The sequence below is a fragment of the Neopelma chrysocephalum genome, unplaced genomic scaffold (genome assembly GCF_003984885.1).
Source record: "Neopelma chrysocephalum unplaced genomic scaffold, ASM398488v2 Primary Assembly neopelma1_100, whole genome shotgun sequence".
NCBI lineage: Eukaryota > Metazoa > Chordata > Aves > Passeriformes > Pipridae > Neopelma > Neopelma chrysocephalum.
Genome location: NW_020897763.1, coordinates 4,244,110 through 4,269,359, shown reverse-complemented (window position 1 = coordinate 4,269,359; position 25,250 = coordinate 4,244,110). Strand labels below are relative to the sequence as shown.

At 59.0% G+C, this 25,250-nt stretch overlaps 2 protein-coding genes across 8 annotated transcripts; both read left to right on the top strand.

The window, feature by feature from the left end:
• Positions 1-6,505: 6,505 nt before the first annotated feature.
• Positions 6,506-20,219, top strand: TEAD3 (TEA domain transcription factor 3). Of its 6 annotated transcripts, XM_027695268.1 has the most exons (13): positions 6,564-6,818; positions 9,907-9,971; positions 11,784-11,846; positions 11,978-12,040; positions 14,499-14,510; positions 14,856-14,993; positions 15,222-15,265; positions 15,372-15,433; positions 15,804-15,937; positions 16,050-16,223; positions 16,384-16,524; positions 16,737-16,889; positions 17,478-20,219. In XM_027695268.1, the coding sequence occupies exons 1-13, from the start codon at positions 6,683-6,685 to the stop codon at positions 17,589-17,591; spliced, it is 1,299 nt and encodes a 432-aa protein (XP_027551069.1). In that variant the 5' UTR covers positions 6,564-6,682; the 3' UTR covers positions 17,592-20,219. The 6 variants fall into 6 exon arrangements, with proteins under 6 accessions (XP_027551070.1, XP_027551069.1, XP_027551071.1 ...); XM_027695269.1 differs by lacking the exon at positions 11,784-11,846 and having other exon boundaries at positions 6,506-6,818; XM_027695270.1 differs by lacking the exon at positions 11,978-12,040 and having other exon boundaries at positions 6,565-6,818.
• Positions 20,220-21,041: 822 nt separating this feature from the next.
• Positions 21,042-25,248, top strand: SMPD2 (sphingomyelin phosphodiesterase 2). Of its 2 annotated transcripts, XM_027695296.1 has the most exons (11): positions 21,042-21,198; positions 21,730-21,919; positions 22,343-22,439; positions 22,526-22,602; positions 22,860-22,953; positions 23,042-23,131; positions 23,487-23,569; positions 23,784-23,916; positions 23,989-24,093; positions 24,172-24,328; positions 24,553-25,248. In XM_027695296.1, the coding sequence occupies exons 2-11, from the start codon at positions 21,870-21,872 to the stop codon at positions 24,894-24,896; spliced, it is 1,230 nt and encodes a 409-aa protein (XP_027551097.1). In that variant the 5' UTR covers positions 21,042-21,198; positions 21,730-21,869; the 3' UTR covers positions 24,897-25,248. The 2 variants fall into 2 exon arrangements, with proteins under 2 accessions (XP_027551097.1, XP_027551096.1); XM_027695295.1 differs by lacking the exon at positions 21,042-21,198 and having other exon boundaries at positions 21,316-21,919; positions 22,896-22,953.
• Positions 25,249-25,250: the final 2 nt, after the last annotated feature.

Below are 25,250 nucleotides of genomic sequence, written 5' to 3'. Positions count from 1 at the left end.
CACTGTGCCCATTTCCAGCTCTCGGCTCAGGCAGTGGTGAGAGGTGCTGGGAGAAGGCGATTCACTGCCACGAACTCCTGACATGCTCCTTGCATGCACAAGGATTTGCTTGCTGGGACTGTCTGGGGTGGTGGCAGTAAAATGGTGCTAAACCAAAATATACCTCTCTGAGAAAAAGTGACCAATGGAGTTTGTGCCAGGCAGCATGTACCTGCTATCACAGCTCCTGCAGGACCTCAGCTTGGCACTGCCTCAAGATTCTGAACTCGTTGCAAGAGGGCAGGGAAGTGTGCCCCCTCACATGGGCGACAGTGTCCAGGTGACAGTTCCATGTCACATTCTGTCCCAGACTCTGGCAGCCAGGGACATCTCCATGTCTCAGCTGGGACGGTAATACCTGACAGCCCCCCTGCCCGGTGTCTGAGGTGCCAATCCCCCCCAGTCAGTTCTTGCACCCTCCAGCCCACAGGATTTCTCCTGGTTGGAAGGTGGGAGTGTGACAGTCGGTGCTAACCCTGGGCTCTGGCGGGTGCTGCAGCGCAGGCAGTGGGTGCAGCTGCTGCCCAGGCAGGGTTGGGTTTCGCGGGGGTGGAGGCAGCCGGGGGCGCGTGTGAAATTCATTTCAGCCTTCCTCCTCCTCCTCCTCCTCCTCCTTGCCTGGCAGCCGGTGTCCCCTGGAAGACATTTTCCCTGGTCCTGCTGCAATGGCAAAAATGGGGTCAGTGGTACCTGGAGCTCCTCTGTGGAGGCATTTCTCCTCCCAGGAGCAAATCTGAGGGCTGCTGGGGTTCCTGAAATGCCTGGCTGGCCCAGATGGTGGGACACCCATCCCACTGCAGGCACAGGACTGCCTGGCCCAGACTCCCCCAGTGCTCCCCTGACAGCAGTGCCCCTTAGCTTCCCCTTGGGACAAGCTGGGAGTCCCTGAGGACTCAAGACTTGTGGGCCGTTCCAAGCTCATCTACAGGGGATGTTCAGTGGGAGACATTCTGGAATGGACACATTTTGGCACAGAAGCAAAGCAAATTCAACAGTCCCCCGGGAGTGCTGTGTCCAGCACTGGCTGTGCCATGGGCCACTAGCACTGGGGGTGTTGCAGGACTGCATGGCAGTGGCCCATCCCTGGCAGGCGACTCCAACCCTGTTGTTTCCATCCAGCTAGTTTCATAACACAGAGAGCAATTAATGCTGTAAAAGCTTTCTATTTATGCGCTGCTGGGTGAAACGCCCCGTCCTGGCTGGGCAGGGCAATGTAATTGGGCCAGGGAGGCATGCTGGGTTACAGTGTCCGTCTGTCCTCTGCCCTCAGGTCTTGAGCCTGGAGGCTTGAGCAAAACCGGCTCAGGTCCTCCAGAAGCCGAAACTCAGCTCTGCTGCCCTGCCAGGGCTGGGGAAAGAGGAGGGGATGGAGGGGTTGGTTTGAATGCCCGTGGTTCTGCTATTACGAGGGAGCTGTGCCCTGGGTTTGCCCCATCTCCTCCCTCCTTCCTGACAAAATATTTTGGCGCAAATCACTCACATTTCCTCTGTTCGTCCACAGCCCTTTGGGATGAGAGGTCTGAGCATCTCTCAGCCGTGTGCCACTGAGTGGGGACCAGCCACATCCCTGCCAGGTCGAGGCTCAGGGCTTTGCTGGGAGCTGGGGAGCAGCAGGGGTCCAGCTGGAGCTGGGGACCATGTGCCCGGGCAGCCCTGGCAGTTCTTCAGACCCTAGTGGGATGCTGCCACATGGCCTCCTGCAGTTTTCTCGCTCCGATTGCTTCCTGAGCTGCCCGCCAAGCCGGAAGGGACAGGAAGCAATAGAGAGGAGGAAATTAGTTGGGCTGTCTCACGGGGAGCCAGCCTAGTGCATGGGGAGCTTTGCCACTGCCTGGGTCCCCAGACTGTGCCAGGGGACCCTTTTGGGAAAACATGGCTGGTCCTCCCGACCTGGCAGAGAGGTGCAAACCTGGGTGGGAGAAAGCAGAGTGGCTGCCCTTCTCTCCCAGATCCAGGGAATCCCTCAGCACAGCAAGAGCTGTTTGGAAGAGGAGCGTGATATAAACAAGGCTCCTTCCCCCACCCTCCCTGCCGTGCCGCATCTTGCTCAGCTGCTGCCACCCGCATTGATGAGTTCTGATTGTCCCTGGGACAGCCTCATGCCAACCAGGATGGTTGTGGGAATGGGGTAGTGTCTGGGGCAGGACATGGGGCAGGGTGTTCCCAAAGGGTCCCTGGGCAAGTTGCTAGGGATATGGGACTCCTGCAAAGAGCAAGAGAAGTGATGTAGGGTCATCCTCAGCAGAGCCAAGAGCATTCGGCTCTGTGCGCTCACTGGGGTTGTCAGCAGACAGAGCAACATCTTCCTGGTGTGTTGTGGTCTTGCTGGTGTCTCCCAGGAGCTCCACAGCTTTTGGGTTTCTTTCGAGGGGCTCTGCAGAGCTGGTGGCTGTGTGATGGTGTGGGCAGCATTCCCTCCGGCCGTGTCACCAGGTGAGCAGAGGCAGCATCATGGACATTGCCTCCAGCCAGCGCTCCCCTGCCTGAAATGAGAGGCACAGTAATGAAGGCCTCTGCCTGCCTACAAATCAATGCCTGGAGTCAGGGCCCTGGCCATGCTCTCACTGAGCCCCAATGTGCCAGGGCATGTGGGCAGGAGCTGGGGTGCCTGGGAGTCTCAGCTTTGGAGTTTGCTCAACTGGGGTCTTGTAAAGCCATCCCTGGATGGGGGCTGCACCCTCAACACCAGGGAGGATGGGGGCTTCTCTCCCCCTCACCCCTGGAGGGTCATGGTGACAGGGGTGATGGTGGCCTCACTCATTCCCCCTGCAGGGCTGGCGCTGGCAGCACTGTGCCAGTATGAGGCTGAGCACTGCTCTGTGCCACACCTGCCTGGGCTTGTCATGAGCTTTTGTCCTTTTTCCATGGGGTCTGGGTGCAGGGGAGAGGGAGAAGGACTGGATCACCCTGGGCCCCCTGCATGTGGACGCAGGATAGAACCGGAATGCTGCTGGCCCCCACCCTGTCCTTTGCTTCTGCAGTGTCCCCAGCACCTTTTTCTCCCAGGGTCTTTTTCTCCCAGCGTCCCCCTTCGTGGGCTGGGGGAGCCCCAGATAAGAAGGGGACTCTGGGGCTGCTGTGCCCCACATCTTGTCCCTCCAGATAGTGCCAGCAGTCCCCCTTCTTGTGCAGCAAATGCTGATTATCGTGTCCTGCATCCCAGGCGCTTTGAGGGGATGCTGTGACAATAGCCACCCCTACCCCCCGTCCCAGTTTAAACAGGACAGAAGGATTTGGAGCAGTGTGAAGGCTGCTTGGGCTGTGCCTCATGGCTACACAGATGGGACAGTGCTTTTGGGGCTGACCATGCTGGGATAGAGGAACATGCTGTCCCCTCAGCTTGGTGGCACGGGATAGGGATGGAGACAGGGTGCACAGAGGCTTTGTGGGGGTGACAGGCACCTCTGCCTATGTCATAATGTCCCTGTGCCCCCAGCCCCAAGTGCTCTCCCCCATGCCACCCCACACACCCTTGACCTGATCTCTATCACAGCTGGTTGTGCTGGTCCCAGCAGCACCTTGCTCCTGGCCTTGACACCTTTGCCCGGCCCCCGCGGGGCACCCACCACGCATCTCAGACCACAGCTAGTCTCCTCTGAAGTATTTCCTTCCCCCCACCCACCAGATAACACTCATCTCCCTAGGACCCCTCCCTCTTTGGAACTCTCTTTGCCTTTGCAGAGCTTAAAGAGGCTTCTTGTTGCTTTAGCAAGGCCTCCCACCCAAGCAGCTCTCCCAACAGGGCAGCTGCCTGCAGCCCTGCTGCCTGCTCAGGCCCCAGGTCTCCCTCACATCCCCCGCAGTGGTGCTGGGGCCGAGCTCTGGGAGCTCGTGGGAACACCATTCCAGCTTTGTCCTCGCAGGGAGATAAGGGCTGCCCTGGAGGCATCCTCCCCTGCCTGCTGCGGGCACTCGTCCTGCATCGGCTGGGGGACCTCACAAGGGTGCAGCCCCCTCCATCACCCTCCAAAGCCGTGGCCTGGAGTGTGTCCCCCCACAAAGGCAGGATGCAGAGGGGCAAGTGAGCTGGATGTGGGGACGCCCTCCTGGCAATGGGTGCGTGAGCATCCCCAGAGGGGGTAAGCACCGCTCCGCGGATCAGTGGTCCTGGGATCCGATCCAAAGGCTGCAGAGATGCCTGTGCTGTGGGAGGGGTCTTCCCAGCCCTGTCCCTGGGGAGCAGCCGGGAGGCAGGAGCAGGTGACGTGTTTTCCGGCAGGTCCGGTCCCCTCCCTGCCCGGAGCAGGTCTGGCCGCGGTCTCTCCACGGGCCGTCCAGCCCTGCCGGTTCCCTAATTGCTGCTGTTGGTGTTTTGTAAGGGGCAGGGTGGAGCGGCACTCGGCCGTGCCTTGCGTCAGCGCGGTGCATGCACCCTCCCTCCAGGAAATCCAATGTCTTGGCCTGGCCAAGAGCAGGTTCGGTGGAGGAGGAGGAGGAGGAGAAGGAGGAGGAGCTGCTTCCTCGCACCTTGGTCGGGGCCCCAGCATCACCCTCCCTCCTCTCCCAGATTCCCTGAAAAGGCTGGACTGGGATTTCCCTGCTGGGGGGGGGCAGTGGGGTGGGAGGGGGCTGGGGATCTCCTAGGGAGGGGGGCACGTGTGCTGCAGACAGGGTGTGGGGGCAGCCCTTACCCTGCCTGTGCATGCAGTTCCTGGCACAGGGACGATGACCCAGGGCACTGGGCACGCTGCCTGCAGTGGTGGAGCCAGCCCCACGGTTTTGCTCTCAGCCCTATAGTTTCACTCTTGGCCCTAATTGCACTTATCAGTTAGGAAGGGCAGGAGTCTAGTGGGTCCCTGCAAAGTCAGCCCCCGTCACCAGCTCCTGGGGCTTACTGCTCTTAGGGTGAGCTGATGGCAGCCCCGTGGTGCTCTGGGGTCCTGGGATGCTGCTGGGTGCTGGGCTGGCACCGGACTGTGGGGTCCCTGACCACCGAGGTATCTTGAGGCTGGGTGCTTCTGAGTTGCCGTGGTGCTGGGGGGTCTGGGGCTGCCATGGTGCTGCTGTGGGGTTGGAGGCCATTGTGGGCTTTGGGGGCAGCCGTGGGGTCTTGGGCTGCTGTGTGCTGCTGAGTCATCTCCAGTTTCCATATGTCTGAGGGTTCCTGAGCTGTGGGGGGGTCTTGGACTGCTGTAGAGCAGCCAGGGCTCAGCACCCGGCCAAAGCAGCTGCACCCCGGTGTAGGTGCCCCACTGGGACGGAGTCCTGATGTGCTTGATGAGCTGCAGAGGGGCAGGGGGAGTGAGGGTCCCACTGGGACTGTCCCCACGTGCCACCCATGCCATCCCTGCCCAGTGTCTGGTCCTGGTGTCCCCCCACCCTCCCATCCCCAACACCCTGCTAGGTTTGGATAACGTATCCCTCCCAGGGGGCTGCCCCACGGAGCGCCCCAGCAGCAAGCACAGCTCGGGCCTCGTGGTGCTGCGGGCCCGTCCGGCACTGCTGCCACCATCCCTCCCTTGGCTGGCTGGCTCAATCCTACAATCCAGTTCTCCTTATTTGGCCACAGTGCTCGGCAAGAGGGGGAGCGGCGGCGGGGGGGACGCGGGCAGGGACGGGCAGCGGGACCGGAGGGGCTGACATCACATCACAACGAGGGAGAGAGAGATGGGGGGGGTAAGTTTCTTTTTTTATAAAAGGAAAAAAAAAAAAAGGCAAGGCCTCAGAGCGTACTTGAGCCAGCGGGCTCGGCAGTTCCTTTAAAAGGAGATGTCTGTGCCGGAGACCTTTGTACACTCCCAGCCCGTCCGGGAAGCACGGCGGCGCAGGAGACACCTCTCTACTCTGCTCCCACCGCCGCCAGCTGCCGCCAAACATGTTATTGCAAAACACTGAAACACTGCGCTGGGAGCCAGGCAAACGGAGGAGAAGAGCAGAAGGAGGAGGAGGGTTGAAGACTCTCCAGCATCACCCACCAGCTGGGGAGGGCCTGGGGCCCCAGCAGAGCATCCTCAGAGTGGGGGGCCTCTCCCAGTGCCAGGGGTAGGGCTGCCGGACAGCTCCGGCCACCTGGTTCCTATTAGTGGGGTCTGGATTGGAGCCACCCAGCATCTCCCTTCAAATCACAACTCTGCCTTTGCCATGCGTAGTGGAACGGGGATTTTGGGGGTTGGGGTTGTTCTTGGGGCCAGTTCGCTCAAGGAGGCTGCTCTGTGGCAGCTGGTATTGGTGTGGGGTCAGGGTTCACAAGCTGCAGGGCTGTTGCCACCCTGTCCCAAGGTGTCACCCATGAGCACCATGTGCCCAAGTTCCTTGTATGGATAATGCAGTAACCAGGCAGTTTTCTTCCCAGACTTTATTTGGGTGGATCCTAGGTGGTCACCTGTGGCTTGGATTTGGGGAAATCATGGCTCTGCCCCCAAGGAAAGCCTGTTTGTCTCTGATGCCCCACATCTAGATGCTGCTCTGGGTGTGAGTGGGGACAGAGCAAGAGCCAGGAACAGACCTGGGACCGCACTGTCACTGCAGCCCCATGCCCCCAGCGAGGGTCTGTGGGTCTAACAGGTGTCCCCTGTGTCCCAGCAGGTTGTCGTGTGTCCGTGGGGGCTCAGGGTCGGAGCCCAGAGCAGCCAGCACCATAGCGTCCAACAGCTGGAACGCCAGCGGCAGCCCCGGGGAGGGGCGGGAAGATGGCCAGGATGGCATGGACAAGAGTCTGGACAATGATGCCGAGGGTGTGTGGAGTCCGGACATTGAGCAGAGCTTCCAGGAGGCGCTGGCGATCTACCCACCCTGTGGCCGGCGGAAAATCATCCTCTCAGACGAGGGCAAGATGTACGGTGAGTGACAGGGGCAGGATGGAGGCAGCAGGCAGGGCACTGGGCTTCTGGCCAGGATGGGGTGGCCAGGGCTGAAGCAAAACCTTCTGCCCCAAACCCACACTGGGGCATTGCCCTTGAGCAACCCCCCAGCCCCGAAAGCAGCTTCTCCGGGTTCATCCCAGAGCTGGACTGGGGAGGTGGCAGTGACCTACGTCCCCTCCCTCTGCGCTGGCTCTCCCTCCCGCTCCCTCCTTCTCTCGGCCTTGCTGGACTGACTGGTTTGGTGAAGCCGTCAGGCAGGGAGGGGGCGAGGACAGGGAGCTGGTGCAGGACTGCAGGGCCAGAGGCAGCCCCAACCCTCCTGCTCCTGTGTGCCTCTGCATCGCTCCCCAAACATTCCCCAACTGGACCCGGTGGTGAGCACCCTGTGGCAAGGGTCACTCACCCACCCTGAGCCATCTACACCCCGCTCAGTTTTTGGTGACGCTGTTGGCAGCAGCAGGGTTGGTCAGCCCCACTGGGACAATGATTTTGGGGGTGTCTCAGCCTTGTTTCCAGTGTCTCCCAAAACACTTCTGTCTTGGTGACTGCAACTGGGAGAAAGAGGATAAGGATGGGCCATGTAGGCAGGAGGTAACACTGACATGAGGTGCATGGTGCCACCACAGAGCAGTGGAAGGTGCAATGGTGTCTCTATCTCTGCCATGGTAGGGGCTGGTCCCTCTTCCCCTCCACCTCCCAGGGTGTCACCCCCAGGGCTGGTGACCTCAAAGTCAGCAACAGGCTGTTACCATCACCCTATGGTGACAACAGGACCAGGGCCAGCATCTCTATCCCCAGCCTCCAAAATACATCAGGATGCTGCTGTCAGGGCAATGGCTCACCCACTGCCAGTGGAGAGGGGCAAAGGGGATGCAGCTTTGTGGAGAGCACTATGCCATTGTCCCTGTCCCCATGCCAGCTCCCTGTGCTACCCTGCTTGCCAGGCCCCCCAACTCACAGCACCAGGGCTGGTGAGTGGGGGGTGGGGGGGAGCACAGGGCTTCCCAAGCGGGTGCATTTTTTGGATTTCTCCGGGAATAGCTGAAGTGCCGCCGGGAGCCTGGCCCTGCGCAGCACACCCCAACCGGTTTTTCCAGCCTTTCGGAGACATCTGGCAGCTGCTTAAAGAGGCAGCAGCCCCCTCCAGCCGCCTTTCATCTCCCCCCACCTTCTCCAGCACCTCCCCACTGGGATTCACAGGATCCCTGGCTGGCCATACCAAGTTTACCAGGACCCCCAGGGTCACCGGAGGCACAAGCGATGCCAGCATGTGACATAAGGGTGTGCCAGTGCCACTGCTCTCCACCCCCCCTCTCTTTTTGGGGGTCCAATGGGATGCCCACAGCCACGCCAGCCCCTACCCCACTGATGCGGGATTGGCAAAATAGGTGGGAGCTGGGGGACCAGGACCCAGGACGGGCATACTGGGCCTTGCTACACTCTGCTGCCTGATGGGTTATTTTTAACCCAGCCTGTCCAACTGGTTCATGTGGTGGTGTCAGGGGAGAGGAATTTGAGGAATGTGGTAATTTGGAGGAGGACATGCCCTCTCAGAGGGAATGGCACGGTCCAGATGAATCACAAGGAAAGGGGACAGGGCACGTGGGTACAGGGATGGCTGCAAGGGTGTAGCCTAGGGTGGCCTGGGCACGTTGTGAGGCAGGACGGGTGCAGGAGATGCTGTCCCTGGCTCCTGGGCACTAGGTGCTGGGCTGGCACTGCCCCACTGGCTCCATGAAGGCACCTACATTTCTTTCCCATATTTTTTCCCAATATTTCTTTCCCACAAGCAGGGTATGGGAGGGACAGGGTGGGACTCAGGAGAAGGGCATGCAAAGGGAGATGCTGTGGTGCTCAGTGAAGATGTACCCCCAAGCTGGGGCTCAGCACCAGAGTCCCTTCTGCCCGCACCCCTTGTCATCACCTTGCTGTGGGCATCGCCTCACCTGGGCACCCTTGAGGACCTGGCCCTTGTCAGGTGCTAATGAGGCCAAGCACTGGCACAGGCTGGGAGTCTGAAGGGATGGGAGCTGTGCTCAGTGCTAGGGTGCCACACTGGCTGTGCAAGGGGTACCCCCATTGCCATCCACCCACCAGCTCCAGCCTGGCGTGGGCACCCCAGGGTGCAGCCATCCCTGCATGGCACCTGGCCCTGTCTGTCCTCATGTGTGTGTGTCCCCAGGAGGGCCCAGTTGCTGTGGGGCTGGGAGGGGGCCAGTTGGAGTGGAAGAGGAGAGGGGAGTGCATTTTTTTTTTAAGGGATTTTTTTATTCTTTTAAAGCTGAAACCCGCTCCAAGGGCATTTCGACAAGTTCCAACCGCGACCATCTGGTCCATTAAAATAAATCTGGCGTGCCTGGCCGCCCCCGTGCGCGGGGGGGCGAGGGGGGCGGCGGGGACCGGGGGGGCCGGGACCGGGAGAAGAAAGCTCCCAGCTGCTCTGACGTTTGAACGTAGATTGGCCACAGCTGGCCCCTGAAATGTGGCACAAAAGCAACTTCTGCTTCGAATTAAAGCAGGACGTTAGGAAATACTGGTGGAAAGGCCAGCACGGCTTGCAAACGGGAAGCGGGGTGTTGGGGGAGCAGCCCGCGACCCCTGCGGGCAGGGCTGTGGGGAGCGGGTTCATCGGCTCCCAGGGGGCTCCAGCTGGGATGAGTTTTGGGGGAGTCTGTGGTTGGGGACACCGCTGTAGTCCCCGGTGACTGTCACCTCCCTCTGAGCCCCAGTGTGTGGGGCTGGCAAAGCCGGTGTGGGGTGGGCACGGGGTGTGAGCGCTGTGGGGTGTGAGCGCTGTGGGATGGGGTTGCGGGGTGTGAGCGCTGTGGGGTGTGAGCGCTGTGGGATGGGGTTGCGGGGTGTCAGCGCTGTCCCGGCCCCCCCGAGCCCCGACCCTGTCCCGGCAGCGCCACCTCCCGGCAGCGCCTCCCCCGCCCGGCCGGGGGGACCGGGGGGACCGGGGGGGCCGCGGGCGCTGCGGGCGCTGATGCCCCCGGCCCTCCTTTCCCGGGGCTGATGCCCCCGGCTCTCCTTTCCCGGGGCTGACTCCTGGCTGTGCCGGCAGGTCGTAACGAGCTGATCGCCCGGTACATCAAGCTGCGAACGGGAAAGACACGGACGAGGAAGCAGGTGAGGCATTGCTCTGCTGTTTCTCCTGGGGTGGGGTCAGGGTGGGATGGGAGGGGGTGCCAGGTAAGCCCGAGGGGGAGCGGGTTTTCCGGCCGCATCGCCCGCCCTCCGTATCCCCTCCTGGAGCCACCGTTGCTGCCAGCAGGTCCCCCATCCTCTGTGAGGAGCTTCGCCTGTGAGCACAATCCCCCTCGGGTTTGCTCTCTCCCAGGATGCCCTGAAATAGGGCTTGTAGGAGCAGGCAGCACCCAGCCCCCTGCCTGGCTGAGGTCACCCCGTGGGTGGCAGGAGCCCTCAAAATCTCTATCCGGGCAGTGTGTGTATCTGTGTGTGTCAGCATGAATCTTTGCTGCTCCTCCTGGATCTGGAGACTGTTCCTACCTCTGCCCCTTGCCAGGCATTTTACCACTTCTGCCAGATGCCACAGCGAAGGCACCCCTGGGCTGAGACCAAGGCATCCCCAACTCAGCCAGGGACCCAGGGACTGGCTGTGCAGGGCTGTGGTGCTGGTCTTGGTGGGGCCAGAGGTACCGCAGAACCCTTTCCCCAACATTGCTGCCCTGCGCTGTTGGATGCTGGGGCAGACAGGGACGCTGACAGGGCAGGGAGCACACAGTGGTCACACTCATCCCTGGAGCCCTCACCGCACCAAACCTGTCTGAGGACCAGGCTGCTGCAGCCCTCAGTGGGACATCTGTTTGTCACATGTCCAGTGGCTCTTCCCTCCCCTCCATGGTGGCCCCTAGCCAGGAGCCAAACCACCCGTCCTGGCAGAACCAGTGGCCTTGGATGCTGGGGAGCATCTCCCACCACAGGGAGATGGATGGGTTTGGGACACTTAGGCTGGGACTGCCATGAGTCCCAGCAAGAGAGGAATGCTGGTCCCAAGACACTGGAGGTGACATTGCTCCAGGACTTATGCTGGAGGGAGAGGGACCACAATCTGGCCACTGTCCCTGTGTTTAGACCAGTGCCAAGCAGGACTTTATTTCTGGCTTAAAGACATAGCTGAGGCCCCCTCCATGGGGGAAGAATGCAATGCTCTGGAGGGACTCAGGAAAAGCACAGGGGAGAGCTGACATGGCATTGATCTCTCTGTGCGCTCGTGTCCTGGACAGCCTCGTGTCTCTTCTTGGACAGACTGGCACTGGTGTGAGAAGGTTCTTCCTAAAATCAGCCCCAAAGCCTGGTGGGTTGCCAGACGCCCCCCTGCCTGTGGCTCAGGGCAGGACCCCAGCCATGCTGCACCTTTCCTGCCTGGACATCAGCCCCTTTTCTTTGAATCCTCCTCCTACAGGGACCTAGACACAAAAAAACCACTTTCTCATCTTTCCCACCTGCAAAATCAGCAGGAGCCCTGGGGCAATGAGCCAGTCCCTCCTGGATTAATTTAGGACTGGCAGTCCCACTGCAGCCCCTGCCAAGTAACCCAGGGGCACCCCCAAACCTGCGAGGCTGTATCCTCAGGTTATTGAGACCCTCGCAGGGGCTGGCAGGGTCTGTCTATCTCCAAGACATGGTAAATATTGACCCACTCAACTGCAGCAGCTTTACTCCAAGGAGCTTCACCCCAGCCAGGGGGGCACAAACAAGCATCAAGCAGTGCAGCACCAGGGTCCCCTTCATTTTTCCTTCCTCCAGCTCGTGGCAGGTGCACGACCCTCAGCATCTCCAGAAGCATCACCTGGGCAGCAAAAAGTGCTCCCCCATTTCTCCACACTCCCTTCCCTGGGGACAGCATCCCACCCTGCAGGGGGAACATATCTTCACGTTCTCTGTGTTTTCCTTTCCGAACGGCGTGGCGGGCGCTAGGTGTCCAGCCACATACAGGTTCTAGCTCGGAAGAAGGTGCGGGAGTACCAGGTTGGCATCAAGGTACGTTGACGCCCTTGCCCAGGTGTCTGCGGCGGTGTCTCTGTGAGCATGGGCAGCCCCTCTCCTTCTTCCTCCTTTCCTCTGGTTGACGGCTCTGCTGTTCCCCCTCTCCTTCTGCTCTCTCTCTGCAGGTCTCTAGCCACTTGCAGGTTCTTGCCCGACGGAAATCTCGTGAGATTCAGTCCAAGCTGAAGGTACGCGTCCCCCGCATCGCTGGCCCCCCGCCTGCTGACGACTAACACCCTCGGCTCTGCGGTGTGCCGCTTGCTTCCCTGTATTACCTTTCTTTTTTGGTGTTTTATTTTTCTTCCCGCTCACTTGGCTTCTAGGACCAGATGGTCTTTACAGGTGTCATTGTGGGATGCCCAGAGAGAATTGCAAGGAGGGGCAACAGAGCCCTTCCCTTTCCTTCAAGAGGGTGAATTTGGGTGCCAGATCTCCTCTTTTCACCTGGGCAACAACTCTGCCATGGGGAAACGTGGGTTTAAACCCTCCTCCAGTGATGTATGAGGGCTGCCCCCTCTTTTGGGCCATCAGGGGTTCTCCCAGGAGGAGAAGATCTCCCCAGAGCAGCCAGTGAAGCAAAGTAAGGTTTAAGCAAGGTATGCAAAGGCCCACTCCCCTCCCCAACTGAGACCTGACCCTACTCAGGACAGCTGCCGGTGGGATGTGGGCAGAAGCAGGGGGGTCAGGGGGCTCCCTGCAGGCTGCCAACCCCCTGGCTTGTGAGACACCAGGATGTGAGTATGGCCTAGGGGCACCTCAGGGATGTGCGTGGCAGCAGGTCCAGATGGGGCCACGCTGCCGGGAAGGAGGCTCAGCAGTGTCGGGGCAGTCCATGGTTCCAGGAGCCAAGGGAGCCAAGTGAGGAAAAACTGGATCATCCTCTCTCTCTTCTCTGGTTGGCTTTTCTTTCCTTCCTTCTCTTCTTCTTTCCTCCTAACTGGAGCCCAACTAATCCTTCCATAACCATTCCCACCAAGCTTTGTGGTGGCAGTGGGGAGGGTGATGATGGGGGGGCGTAGACAGGCCTGGGGGCATCACCGAAAGACCGAGCCCTGTTGGGGTTGGACGCACACGGTGCAAGGTGGGGGGCAGAGCAGTCCCCACTGCACGACTGCCCACTGGGGACAGGCGGCTCCTGGGATGTGCCGACTGAATCCCTGCACTGTCACACCAGGGAGCATCTCCTTGGGCATCTCCAGGGGTGACCTACTGCCTTGCTGGGTGTGTGGGAGCTCAGAAAACCTTTCAGCCCACTGACCCTGAGGTCCCAAAAGCATCACCAGCCTCCCCTGTCCTGGGTGCTCTGTCCATCTCCAGCATTGGGGCTGGCAGCAGGGGCCACAGAGTTGAGAGCAAGGGCCACCATCAGAGCTGGAGCTGGCAGTTTTGTCCTCAAAGCTTTAACAAGCTCCAGCTCATGCTGCCTGGAAGCTTACCAAGCTGTGCCCTCCAAAGCCCTTCAGCAAGGACCCCAGTGCCCCATGACTGAGGTGGCAGGAGGGCTCCCACAGCCCAGGAGGGTTTGGTCTGCTGGGAGAAGCTGGGAGATGGCACCCGAAACTATTTTGGGAGGCCCTCTGTGCTCGTATGTCTTAAACCCAGCTCCCGAGAAGGGCAGTCAGGGAGGCGAGGGGGGCAGCAGGGTCAGCAACAGCAGAAGCCTTTACAACAAAATAACATAAAATAGAATGAATAGCTTTCCTTGCTGCACAGCACAGCGCAGGGCAAAGGGGGAGTTGGAGGCAGCAGTGACCCCTGGGGTCCAGGGCTGGAGGCCCGTGTCCATGGCTGTGCTCTCTATCCCCAGGCTCCCTGCGGGATTTGGCAGGGAACAGCCAGGACAGAGATCCCCCTGAGCAATACTCTGGGGATACAAAACATCCTTTCTCAAGATCGGTGCGGGCAGCCCTCTGCCCTCACGCACCACTGTGGGATGGAAATTCCCTTCCATGAGCAGTGTCTGTATTTTTGAGCTGCAGTCATGTGTGTGTTCATGCTCCCGGCCTGTGGCTGCATGCCTGTGCTCCCACCCTACCCCAGGTGAAAATAAATGAAGCATTGATCCCTGGGGAAGGTTCAGAAGGAAAACAGAGGGTGTGCACTGGGACCAGCATGCACATGTCCTGTGAATGCAAGTGGAGGAACAGCCTTGCCCCAGGCAATACCTGGGAGCCCTTGAGCCCTGTGCTCCTGCCCAGCGGTGCTGTGACCTCCAGAGCAAAAGGGAAAAGGAAAAATCATTGGTCTCCTATATAAATGCACACATGGCAGGTGCAGGTGCCCTTTGCCAGTCAGAGCAGGAGCTGGCAGCTCTTTCTCTCTGTGCCCTGGCAAGCATTGAGGGCCTCTGAAGAGATTGTGGAGGTTATTAAAGAGCCAAGAAAGGCACAGGCCTGGCTCACCTCAGTGACCCCATAAAATACTGGGGGACTTTGGCATCCTGTTCCTGGTGGGATTAAGCCCAGGCATAAATGGCCACCACGTGCAATCCCCTGGTGACCAACTAGATCGAGGGGTTCACTCCCCAAATCTGTGTGATGCTGTGATGAGCTGGGAGTGGGGATGCCTGGCTGATGGGGAGGTGCACACAGTACCCATAGGCTCCCACAATGCTCTAACCTTTTTTTTCCTTTCTTTTGTGGACAGGCCATGAACTTGGTAAGTTGAGCTCGAGTCTGAAATGCCTTTTGTTCCCCATTGCCTTTTGCCCTCTTCCATGGAGGGGTAACCCCAAGGGAGGGGGGCGACAGGGGTTGGGAGGGGGACGGGGATTCACATCTTCCAGAGCCATCACCTTTTGCCCAGGGAACATTTTCAAGCTTCAAATGTTAATTAAGATGGGTACATTTGAGAGGGGTGGGGGGATCCCTCTGCCCTCACCCCTCGGCCAGGCTGCAGGGTTGGCTCCTAGCTTTGCAAAACCTGTCAGGCACAATTGGATTGAGGGAGCTCAGTCTGCCCCTGTAACCCCCACTACCTTCCTGTTCTCCCTTTTGCCTCCAGGACCAGGTCTCGAAGGATAAAGCTCTGCAGAGTATGGCTTCCATGTCCTCTGCGCAGATCGTGTCAGCCAGCGTCCTGCAGAACAAGCTCAGCCCCCCACCTCCTCTTCCTCAGGCCGTCTTCTCTGCTGCCCCCAGGGTGAGCACAACCCCACGTTCCCTCATACAGGGACCCCCTGGGGCAGGGGGAGCATGGGTCCCTGTGCATGAGCCACACAGGACAGGGGGATGATCAACAGCCATCCTCAGCCATGGTGGCAATGCAGGGGGGGAAATGGGGGCTCCCTGCTGTTTGCAGCAGGTGAGGGGAATTTGGCCGGGGCAGAAAGTCATAAGCTGCTGACTTTTCCCTGTGCTACTTTCCCAGTTTTGGAGTGGGCCTATCCCAGGACAGCCTGGACCCTCTCAGGAGTAAGTACGAAACCCCTCCACTACCTGGCACGAGGCAGGACCCCACCTTGGCAAGGGAGTGGGGCATCCTGGGCTTGGTAACCTGATGATGCTCTTTACTTTCCAGCATTAAACCGTTTGCACAACCAGCTTACCCCATCCAGCCACCCATGCCTCCATCACTAGCCAGTAAGTCATGTCCTTGCCCCCTTGCAGGGAACCCTGCGCCTCTGCCAGGTCATATTTGTCCCCTGTCCCCTCCCACCCACGGTGCTACCCACCTGAGGCTCCTCCCCAGCCCTGATGGGGAAAAAGCCTGAGTTTAAACTTGGCAAAAAGTCCTGCAGTGAGCAGGACCCTGCTGCTCCCAGCTGGGTCCCCTCCACTCAGGAGTAGGACTGGCACATCCCGTGTTTTAGCCACTCTGTGGGAAAACCCCCATGCTGGGAGAGAAGGGAGAGTGGGGAATGCAGTGAGGACAGCAGCACCATGGCATTGCAGGGGGACTCACCCCAGTTCACAGCTGCCCCCCATCCCCATGTCATTCCCCCTGCCCCAGGTTACGAGCCCTTGGCTCCGCTCCCGCCAGCTGCATCAGCCGTGCCTGTCTGGCAGGACCGCACCATCGCCTCCGCCAAGCTCCGGCTGCTGGAGTACTCCGCCTTCATGGAGGTGCCGCGAGATGCTGAAACGGTAACAGTCCCCTCCGTATCCCCACCAGCTGAGGGGGGTGGCACACACACCTGTGCTTGGTGGCATCTTGCTTTCACCTGACCTCTCATTCTAATGTCCCTGGTCCCTACAGTACAGCAAACACCTCTTTGTGCACATTGGCCAGACGAACCCCTCGTACAGCGACCCGCTGCTGGAGGCCGTGGACATCCGCCAGATCTATGACAAGTTTCCTGAGAAGAAAGGTGGCCTTAAGGAACTCTATGAGCGTGGGCCCCAGAACTCCTTCTTTCTCGTCAAATTTTGGGTATGATGCTGGGAGGATTAGGATGGGAAGGGTCGTCCTTGAGCCATGGGCTCGTTGCAGGTTGGGCCCCCTGCCAGCATGAAAGCTGGTGTCTGCTGTCCCCATCGAGAGCTGGGTGTGGTGGTGCCTAATGGGACCCTCTCTCCCCTCATCTCTCCAGGCTGATCTGAACAGCACGATCCAGGACGGGCCGGGGACCTTCTATGGTGTCAGCAGCCAGTACAGCAGCACAGAGAACATGACTATCACAGTATCCACCAAGGTGTGCTCTTTTGGGAAGCAGGTCGTGGAAAAAGTGGAGGTGAGTTCCATGCCCTGCTGCATCGGGAAGGGGTAGGAATTGGTCCACAGAGGGTCCTGGGATGGAGAAAGCCCCAGAGCTGGGTGTAGGACGTGTGGCTTCATACCTGTCCATGGGCGGAGTGGAGAGGACATCACTATGTCCCAGCTGGCCACCACTTGCCCATGCCTCCGTCCCATGTGACAGCTGCTCACTCTGGCTGTCCCCTGCAGACGGAGTATGCACGTCTGGAGAACGGACGGTTCATCTACCGCATCCACCGGTCTCCCATGTGCGAGTATATGATCAACTTCATCCACAAACTCAAGCACCTCCCAGAGAAGTACATGATGAACAGTGTCCTGGAGAATTTCACCATCCTGCAGGTACCTCCACTCCTTTTCCAGGGAATGTTTCCCACTGGAAGTGTGGAGCCCGCACTTGCATTGGCCCTACTGGCCCTGGGCGTGCGCTCCAGCAGCTCAGGTACTCCTGGCTGTGTCTGAGCCCACACAGCCCCTGAATTCCAGGGAGCAGATCTTGATGGTGCAAACAAAGTGGCTATGCCTGAGCCTGGACAAGTCTCCCAGATAATGGGAAGCAAATTTTTCACAGTGCAGTTAAATAGGCTGTGCCTGAGCCTGTTTGCCTTCCCCAAATAATGGGTAGCAATTTTTTGTGGTGCAAATGCAGTGGCTATGCCTGAGCCCAGGCAACCCTCCCCCAAACAACAGGTAGCAAATTTTTGGTGGTGCAATTCAGGTTGTTCCTGAGCCTGTCCCCTCCTCCCCCTCCCCCCAAAATTGGGTAGTAAATATTGACGGTGCAATTAAATTGACTATGCCAGTGCCTGTGCAACCCTACAAATAATGGGTAACAAATTTTTCATGATGCAAAGTGGCTGTGCCCATGCAACCCCCTGAATAACTGCATCTGCCCACAGCAGTCCCCTAACACACTCTGCTCTGCTACAGGTTGTTACGAACAGGGATACCCAGGAAACCTTGCTCTGCATTGCCTTTGTTTTCGAGGTCTCCACCAGCGAGCACGGCGCCCAGCACCATGTGTACAAGTTGGTCAAGGACTAGGGGCACTCGGGGACAGGCAGGGGCACAAGGGGTGTGCAGGGGAGGGAGGGGGCCATGCAGAGTAGCCGCCCGTGCCTGTTGCCTTGTGAGAAGTCATTTGAAGAGAGGAGGAGGAGGAAGAACAACAATAGCCAAAAAAGACTGACTTGTGATTGCAGATGTTTTCTACTTAGGAACAGTTTGTTTTTTTTTTTTTAATAAATGAAAAAAAAACCAAAAAAACAAAGAATGGGAAAAGAAACATAGGGAGAAAGGAAACCCACATCCGGTGCTGGATGAGGAGAGACCAGTCCTCGGTGTTGCTGATAAAGGCCAGGATCCCACCGTGCCGTCACCAGCGGGATGTCGAAGCAGAGAACGACCCTTTCTTTCACCCCCACCCTCACTCAGAAGTGGTCCTGGTCCTGAGTGGAGAGGAGTGAGCACAGATGGGCTGGGAGGGGCATTGCACCGGGTCGGGTCCAAAACTGATTGGCATGGCAGCAGCAGCATCATTGGCACAGCTTGGCAGAGCCCAGGTGGCAGTGGGGACCTGGGGATGGATGTGCAAGGCAGGAGCAGGGCAGAGCAGAGTGGAGCAGGGGGACATTGCTGCCTCCCTGGGACTGGCAGCTGGGAGGCTTCTCTGTGCGCAGTTGGGGCACTGGGAGCCAGTGGCAGTGAAGGCATGAGGGCATTGACAATGCAAACCATGGTTTTTTATGGCTCTTTTTTTTTTCTTTTCCTTTTTTTAAGTTAAAGTGCTTTTTTAATACATTTTAAAAGGACACCGTGCTTGTAATCGGGATGATGACCCTCTGCAGTGCCTGGGCCTCTGCCCTGTGCCATGCTGGTGACCAGCAGAGGTGACAGCAGAGTTGGCTGGGTTGGAGGCAACAGCAGAACTATCAGGCACAGGGAGTGGCTTGTGTAGGGAAGGCTCAGGATGTTTTCATCTCTGGCTGTTTTTTGTGTGGGATCCCCTGAGCTCTGTGTGCGCTTTCAAGGATAGCCCTTGGGGGTGGCCCAGGCTCAATGTCCCCGCTGTGGTCACTTGCTGAGGAGTCATGAGTAGAGAGCAGTGAGGTCAGGTTTGCCTGATTTACTTTGCATATGTACATTTTCCTTGTTTCGGTTCTTTTTTCTTCACCTTTTTTTGCCTTTTCTGTGTTGACTGTTCTGGATTGCTCTGTTCACTTGCCTGCATCCTGTGGGAAGTGGCCAGAGACGTGGCTCGTGCAGGGAAAAGCATATTGAGCAACGCAGGGCCAGGCTGTCAGTGGGCAGGGTTTAGGACAGAGAGGACAGAGACAGAGAGGGGACAGAGAACAGGAAGGATGCCAGGATAAGGGACTGGGTCTGCTTGGAGGTATTTTTGTGGCTGCAGCCCAAAGTAAGCCAATGCAGCGTGCCCAGTTCTGAGGCTGTGACTGCAAGGACAGAGGCTGGGAAGAGCATCCCTGGGGTGCAGGAGGGGCACAGAGAGACAAGGTGGCATGGAGCAAGGTGGCAGGAGGCTGGCAGGGGGACAGGGAGCCCGAGGTGGCCAGGTCTGGACGGGTTTCTTGTGTTGGCAGGGGAGTGAAGGTGGCAGGAAATGCAGAGACCAGTGCTGCAGGGGGGCAGGAGTGGTTTGAGGGGGGCTAAAGCCCAGGATGGGGAGACAGGGCAGGTTTAGGCTCAATGCTGCCAGGTGCAAAGGAGCAGGAACAGCCTCAGAGCCCAGGAAAGTGCCTTGGCTGCCACTCTGATGCCATGTGTCTGGTGAGGCAGGGGGACTTTGACCTCTTGCTGCTGGGAGAAGACACCCATCCCTGTGGGACAGGGCAGAGCCATCCTGGCCCCACGCCCAGCTGAGGGCTCAGTGGTGGGACTGGACTTAGGCAGCTGCAGTGAACAGGGCAAGATGGAGCAGGGTGGAAAGAGAGAGGGAAAAATCCAAGGCAAGGCACTGGCATCCTATCCCAGTGCTGTGCCAGGGCTGCCTGGCTGAGTTCTCATATGTAGCATGTTTGTTTGTTGTTTTGTTGTTGTTTTTTTTTCTTCTTCCGTTTCACTCACTGATCTAAAACTCTGGGAATGAAAACTCAAAACTCCCCCACCATAAAACACAGGTGTGCCCCACTCCCAGCCCCAACCGGGGACAAAGCTCTTCATTAACTGGACTGGTTTGTGCCTCCACCCCTCCCTCCATCCCTGCATCCCTCCATCCCACCTGCACTGAGCCCCAGGGCGTGCACCCACACCCCAGGCACACTCTGACTGGTGCCCCCAGCAGCCCTGGCCGGGGTTTAGCCAGGATCCCAGAGACACTTTCTCAACTCCCCTGCCCCTCAGCCCCTCTGTTCTCCTCCAGTGTATTTATGAATTTCACATGAAGTACTGTTTTATTTTTTTAAAGACTTTGTAAAGCTTACCAGGGTTACAATCACCATTTTTAGAGCTGTGTCAGTCCACAATGTTAAAAATCCAATTTTTTATGTATTATATTTTTTGTGTATTTTTTTAATCCAGCTGTGATGGGTTGTATCATATATTTGTTGTGTTTACTGTATCTGTCCAACTTCAAAGAGAGGAGACTGTGGAGCTCCGAAAAAACTACAGTCTGCTAAAAAAATATTAAAATTATTTGTTCATGGGTTGGCTCAAGTGCTTCTGAAGTTCATATTTTATTTCTTGGGGTTTTCTTCAACAACCAGGACTATGAAAGCTGCTCTGTCCCATGAAACCCCCTGGCTGGGTAACGTTTCTCCCGAGACCCCCTCTCCCGGCACAGGATGCCACATCCAGCTGTATTTTGCTCTGATTTGAATCACTGGTGCGGGGTTTGCTTGGGAAAGGTCGTCCAACCCCATGGAAGACGCTTCCCTGCAATTCCCGGCAGCATCGCTGGGTTCAGGGACACGTTTTAGGGGGTCGCATTCTCGCCCACGCCAGCAGCAAGCGGCAGAAGGCTGGTCTGTCCCACCAGGCAGCAACACCCCTGGAAGTGCCTCGGCTGTTCGGGACACACGCTCGGTTCCAAGCACAGGGGACAGAGATTACGTGTTTTAACACCAGCTGCCTTCCCCCGTTCTGCGAGACGCGCGTACCCCTCGTGCACCCCCAGCGCCCCCCGTTACACCCACCGACCCCGACCCCGACCCCGGCCCCTTCACCGACCCCGGCCCCACACACCCGGCCCAGCCCCATCCATCCGCACGGCCCCAGCCCTTCCCCTTCCCTTTCCGCTCCGCTCCGGTGCCTGCCGGGACGCGTAGTCCCCGCAGCCCCGCTCCAGGTCCGCTCTCGGCCCCGCCGGTCGCTCCGCCTCCCGTTCCTCCTGTTGCTCCGGTCCCGTCCCCGCTCGGCTGGTTGCCCCGTTCCGCCTGTTGCCCCGTTCCGCCTGTTGTCCCGCTCCTCCAGCTGTCCCGCTCCTCCTGTTGTCCCGTTCCTCCTGTTGTCCCGCTCCTCCTGTTGTCCCGCTCCGCGTGTTGCCGCTCCCCCGTCCCGCTCCGTGTCCCGCTCCGTGTCCCGCCGCTGCCGCCCGCCCGTCCCTCGGGAGCTGGAGCGGAGAGCGCCTCGGAGGGCTCAGCCTTGGCAGGAGACGCCGGTATTAGAACCGCGCAGGAACGGGACGAGCAGCTCGGTAACGCCGCCGGAGCAGGCAGAGCTCGGCTCCCTCACCCGGCCGCCTGCTACCGGCATCCTGGAGCCCCAGGGTTTCTCTTTTTCGGTTCTAAACCGGAAACTGGATAATCTTACGGGGTCAGGCGTGAGAGAAGCGGGGGCTGGGAGAGCGCTGGGGCTGGGAGAGCGCTGGAGCTGCTTAGGGAGCTTCTGGCTCCTCCGCGGTTTGGAGCCTCCAAAAGGATGCACGGGATTCCCGAGTGGGGAGGTGTGTGGGGTTGTCCCATGCCCGTGCTTCGCATCTCCGTTTTGAAACCAGGGTGAAAGTCCATCCTGGAACACAACTCACTGACAGACAGAGGGTTGAGCCCTGTACCCCATCCCTGGCCCACCGGTGTCCAAACTCACTGGATGGAGGGTCACATGGATCCCTTTGTGGGGGCAAGTTGGGGTTCGGGATGGTCCTTGTGCACAGGAGAGGAGGGGTCAGGCCCAGGGTAGGCTGGAGCACCCTGAGCACTCCTCCTTCCTGGCCTTTGCCTTGGCTCAGCCTTTCCGCCACGCCAGCCCGGATCCCTGGCTCTGTCCTGCGCCCTCCGCCGGCTCCCCGGGGCTGTCCCCCAAGTCTGCTCCCTGCGGGACCCCCCCTGCCCAGCGTTGCCCTCTGGCCCCCGCAAGATCCAGCAAGCGATGGAGGGCGATCCCGCCCTGCGCCTTCGTGTCTTTGACCTCAACTGCTGGTGAGTCCAGTGTTCACCAGGGCTGTGCCGGGCTGCATGGGTGGGGACGGGGACACCACACTGGGAGAGGGGTCCCACTTTGGAGTTATTTTTGTGTCCCCTCTCCTAGCCCCAGAGGGTCATGAGGTGCTTGCCTGGGTAGTGCCTCCAGTCCCCTCTGTGCCTGTTAACCCCAGGAAAGGTCCCCCATTTGCACCCCAAGCAAGGATGAGCTGCCTCAGATCTGCAGGTAGGAGAAGCTGTCCCCAAACAGCCTCCCTGCATTATCCCTCTTGTCCGAATGGCCTCGCATAGCCCTTTCCCATTTGCATCCTGCTTATACTGGTACTGGAGCCCTCTCTCCCCCATTTCGGGTGGCAGTGTGCCCCGACAGCCCCATCACCCCGTCCCTGCCAGGCTGTGACTGTCACCCCTCTCTGGCAGGGCCATTCGCTACCTAAGCAAACGGCGGCAGGAGCGCATCCAGCTCCTCGGGGACATGCTGCGCCAGGAGAGCTTTGATCTGGTGCTTCTTCAGGAGGTGAGGGCGGTTTCTGAGCCGAGTGTGCCCATTCCCAGCGTGGGATGTGAGCGTGACTGTTCTCAGCCCATCCTACTGTTCTCCAGGTGTGGAGTGAACGGGACTACAGTGACCTGAAGGTGAAACTAGGAGGCTGTTACCCCTTCTCTCATTACTTCCGCAGGTGAGAAGGACAAGGCCAGCCCCCCAGGGCTGTCTGTGGGGCAGTGGGCAGGGCTGTGCCATGTCCTATGTTTGACACATGTAGAGACTGGTGCAGGTGCTGTAGGTCACCTCTGTCACTGTGGGAGACCCCATGTATGGAGAGTGGGATGCTCACGGGAGCACACTAGGACTCAGGCATCCCTCCTGACTCGGGGCTGGAGGGAGGCAGAGGTTTTTGGGACCACACTTCCTCACTGTGCTTTTCTCCTCCTGCAGTGGGGTGATCGGCAGCGGCCTCTGCGTCTTCTCCAGGTTCCCCATTCTGGACACGCTCCTCTACCAGTACTCACTGAATGGGTACCCCTACATGGTAAGTGGGGCAGGAGGCATATGGCACCATTGTGTCCATCCCCACGGAGCCTCAGTGGCCCCAATCTGCTCTTCTTCCCCTCTGGCAGCTCCAACATGGGGACTGGTTTTGCGGCAAATCCGTCGGCCTTGTCATCATTAGGATCTCAGGGATCATCTTCAACATCTATGTCACCCACGTGAGCATCCCAGGGAAGGACCCAGCATGGGGGGGGACAATGGGAAGGAGGGGGATGAGTGGCCGTGCCACTTCTTTGCTGTCCACTTGCTTTAACCCCTGCTCTTCACCCTCTGTCCTGGACTATGCACTGATTTAATAAAATATTGCTCAGGGAGAGGGGGCAGGGACGCACAATCTGGCTGTGCAGTGGGGTGAGCATCCCAGGCTGTCCCCAGGGGGATGAGATAAAGGCAGAGGTGTTGGCCAGACCCTAGGGGAACCATCTAGAGAGGTTGGGTAGGTTTGCAGGGAGCCTGGGAGCAAGGCGGGTGTTGGCATGGGAGTCAGCCTCTTTGCTCCCCTGCTCTCACCAGCTGCACGCCGAGTACTGCCGGGAGAAGGACGCCTACCTGCCCCACCGCCTGGTGCAGGCCTGGGAGCTGGCACAGTTCATCCGGTGAGCAGCCAAGGGGTGCCGCACACGGTCCCCCATTGCAGGTCCCCAGGATATGTGCAGTCACCCCTGCCCCTGGGTCTTGCATTGCAGAGAGCTCCCAGCTGCACCAGTCCCAGTCAGGAGTAAGGCTGAGAAGCACTGGGTGGGTCCCAATCACTGCAGTCTGGTGCAGGGCAGCGCAGGAATGGGAGGTTAGCCATCCTTTCCCCTGCAGACACACCTCCAAGGCGGCTGATGTGGTGCTGCTGGGAGGGGACCTGAACATGCACCCCGAAGATGTGGGCATCCGGCTGCTGCGTGGCTGGACGGGGCTGCGGGATGCCTTTGCTGAGGCCACACACTTTGAGGTGAGCGGCAAGGGCTGAGTGGGGTCCCAGGGCAAACCAAGAGGACCCCACCAACCAAAGCGCTTGTCTCAGGGCTGTGAGGATGGCTGTACCCTTGTCCCCAACAACTGCTTCACTGACAAATCAGAGCTGCTGCCCTTCCCACTGGGCATCCGCATCGATTACATCCTCTACAAGGTAACGGGGGACCCTTCGCCACCAGCTGTGAGTAGCAAGGCTGAAGAACTGGTGTGACCCCCTTGCACCCTCACCCAGGCCATCTCCAGCTTCATGGTAAAGTGTGAAGAGCTGAAGACCACCACAGGGGCAGCTCCGGGCATGGACGTCCCCTTCTCAGACCATGAAGCTGTGATGGCAACACTGCACATCCAGCGGCAGGGACAGACTGCGGGTGCCACCCTCACCACTGCTGGTAAGTTGGGGGGCTGCTGCCAGCGTCCACCATGTGCTGGGAGGGCTGGTGGATGGACTGATGGAGTTGGATGGAGTTTTCTGGGGACGTTTCCCTTTGCGTAGGACATCATTTGGGGTGTGGAGTGGTGCATGGAACAGGGCAGGGTGTGGGGATGCGAAAAAGGGGGGGTATAGGAGTGGTAGAGAGGGGTCCCACCCTGTTGAGGCCCCTTGTCCCTGCAGAGCCCATGCTGGTAGATGTGGTGACAGAGGCACGGACAGAGGTGGCCGTGGGGCTGCGGGCAGCACAGCGGCAGCGCTACTCCTCGGGCAGGATGGCCCTGCTGGCCCTGCTGCTGCTGCTGCTGCAGGCCGTGGCTGCACTGGGTGCGCTGACAGGGCTGGACGCCGGGCAGCCCTTCCCCAAGCTCTCCTTCTGCCTGCTGGCCTTCCTTGCCGTCGGCATCCTCCTTCTTGCCGCTGGTCTCCACCTGTTTCACACCATGGAGGTGAAGATGCTGCACAGCACCGAGGAGCAGATGCGGATGGTGCTGCGGACGCTGCAGGAATGTCCCAGTGACGGCTGAACCGAGGCTGTGGGTGTCCCACAATACCCCTCCAGCCCCACTGTGTCCCTTTTTGATCCTTTTTTTAGCTGGCTTCTGGCAGCAGTGCGGCCAATGCAGTAGTGCAGGTTTGACATTTGCCTCTGAGAGAAATTAAGATATTGGGGGTAGATTGCACTGGCCCTTGTGGGAACTACGATGGACGTGGGGTTTTATTGCTTTTTAAATACACCCTTTGTACCTGGAGGAACCTGCTGGCCTGGCTGGGAGGCTTGAAAGACTCAGGCTCCCCATGCCTGGGGTGGAACGCTGGCAACTGCTCTAACAACCAGATTTTACTCAGATAGAAAATAAAGGCAGTATTTTAGCCCTTGG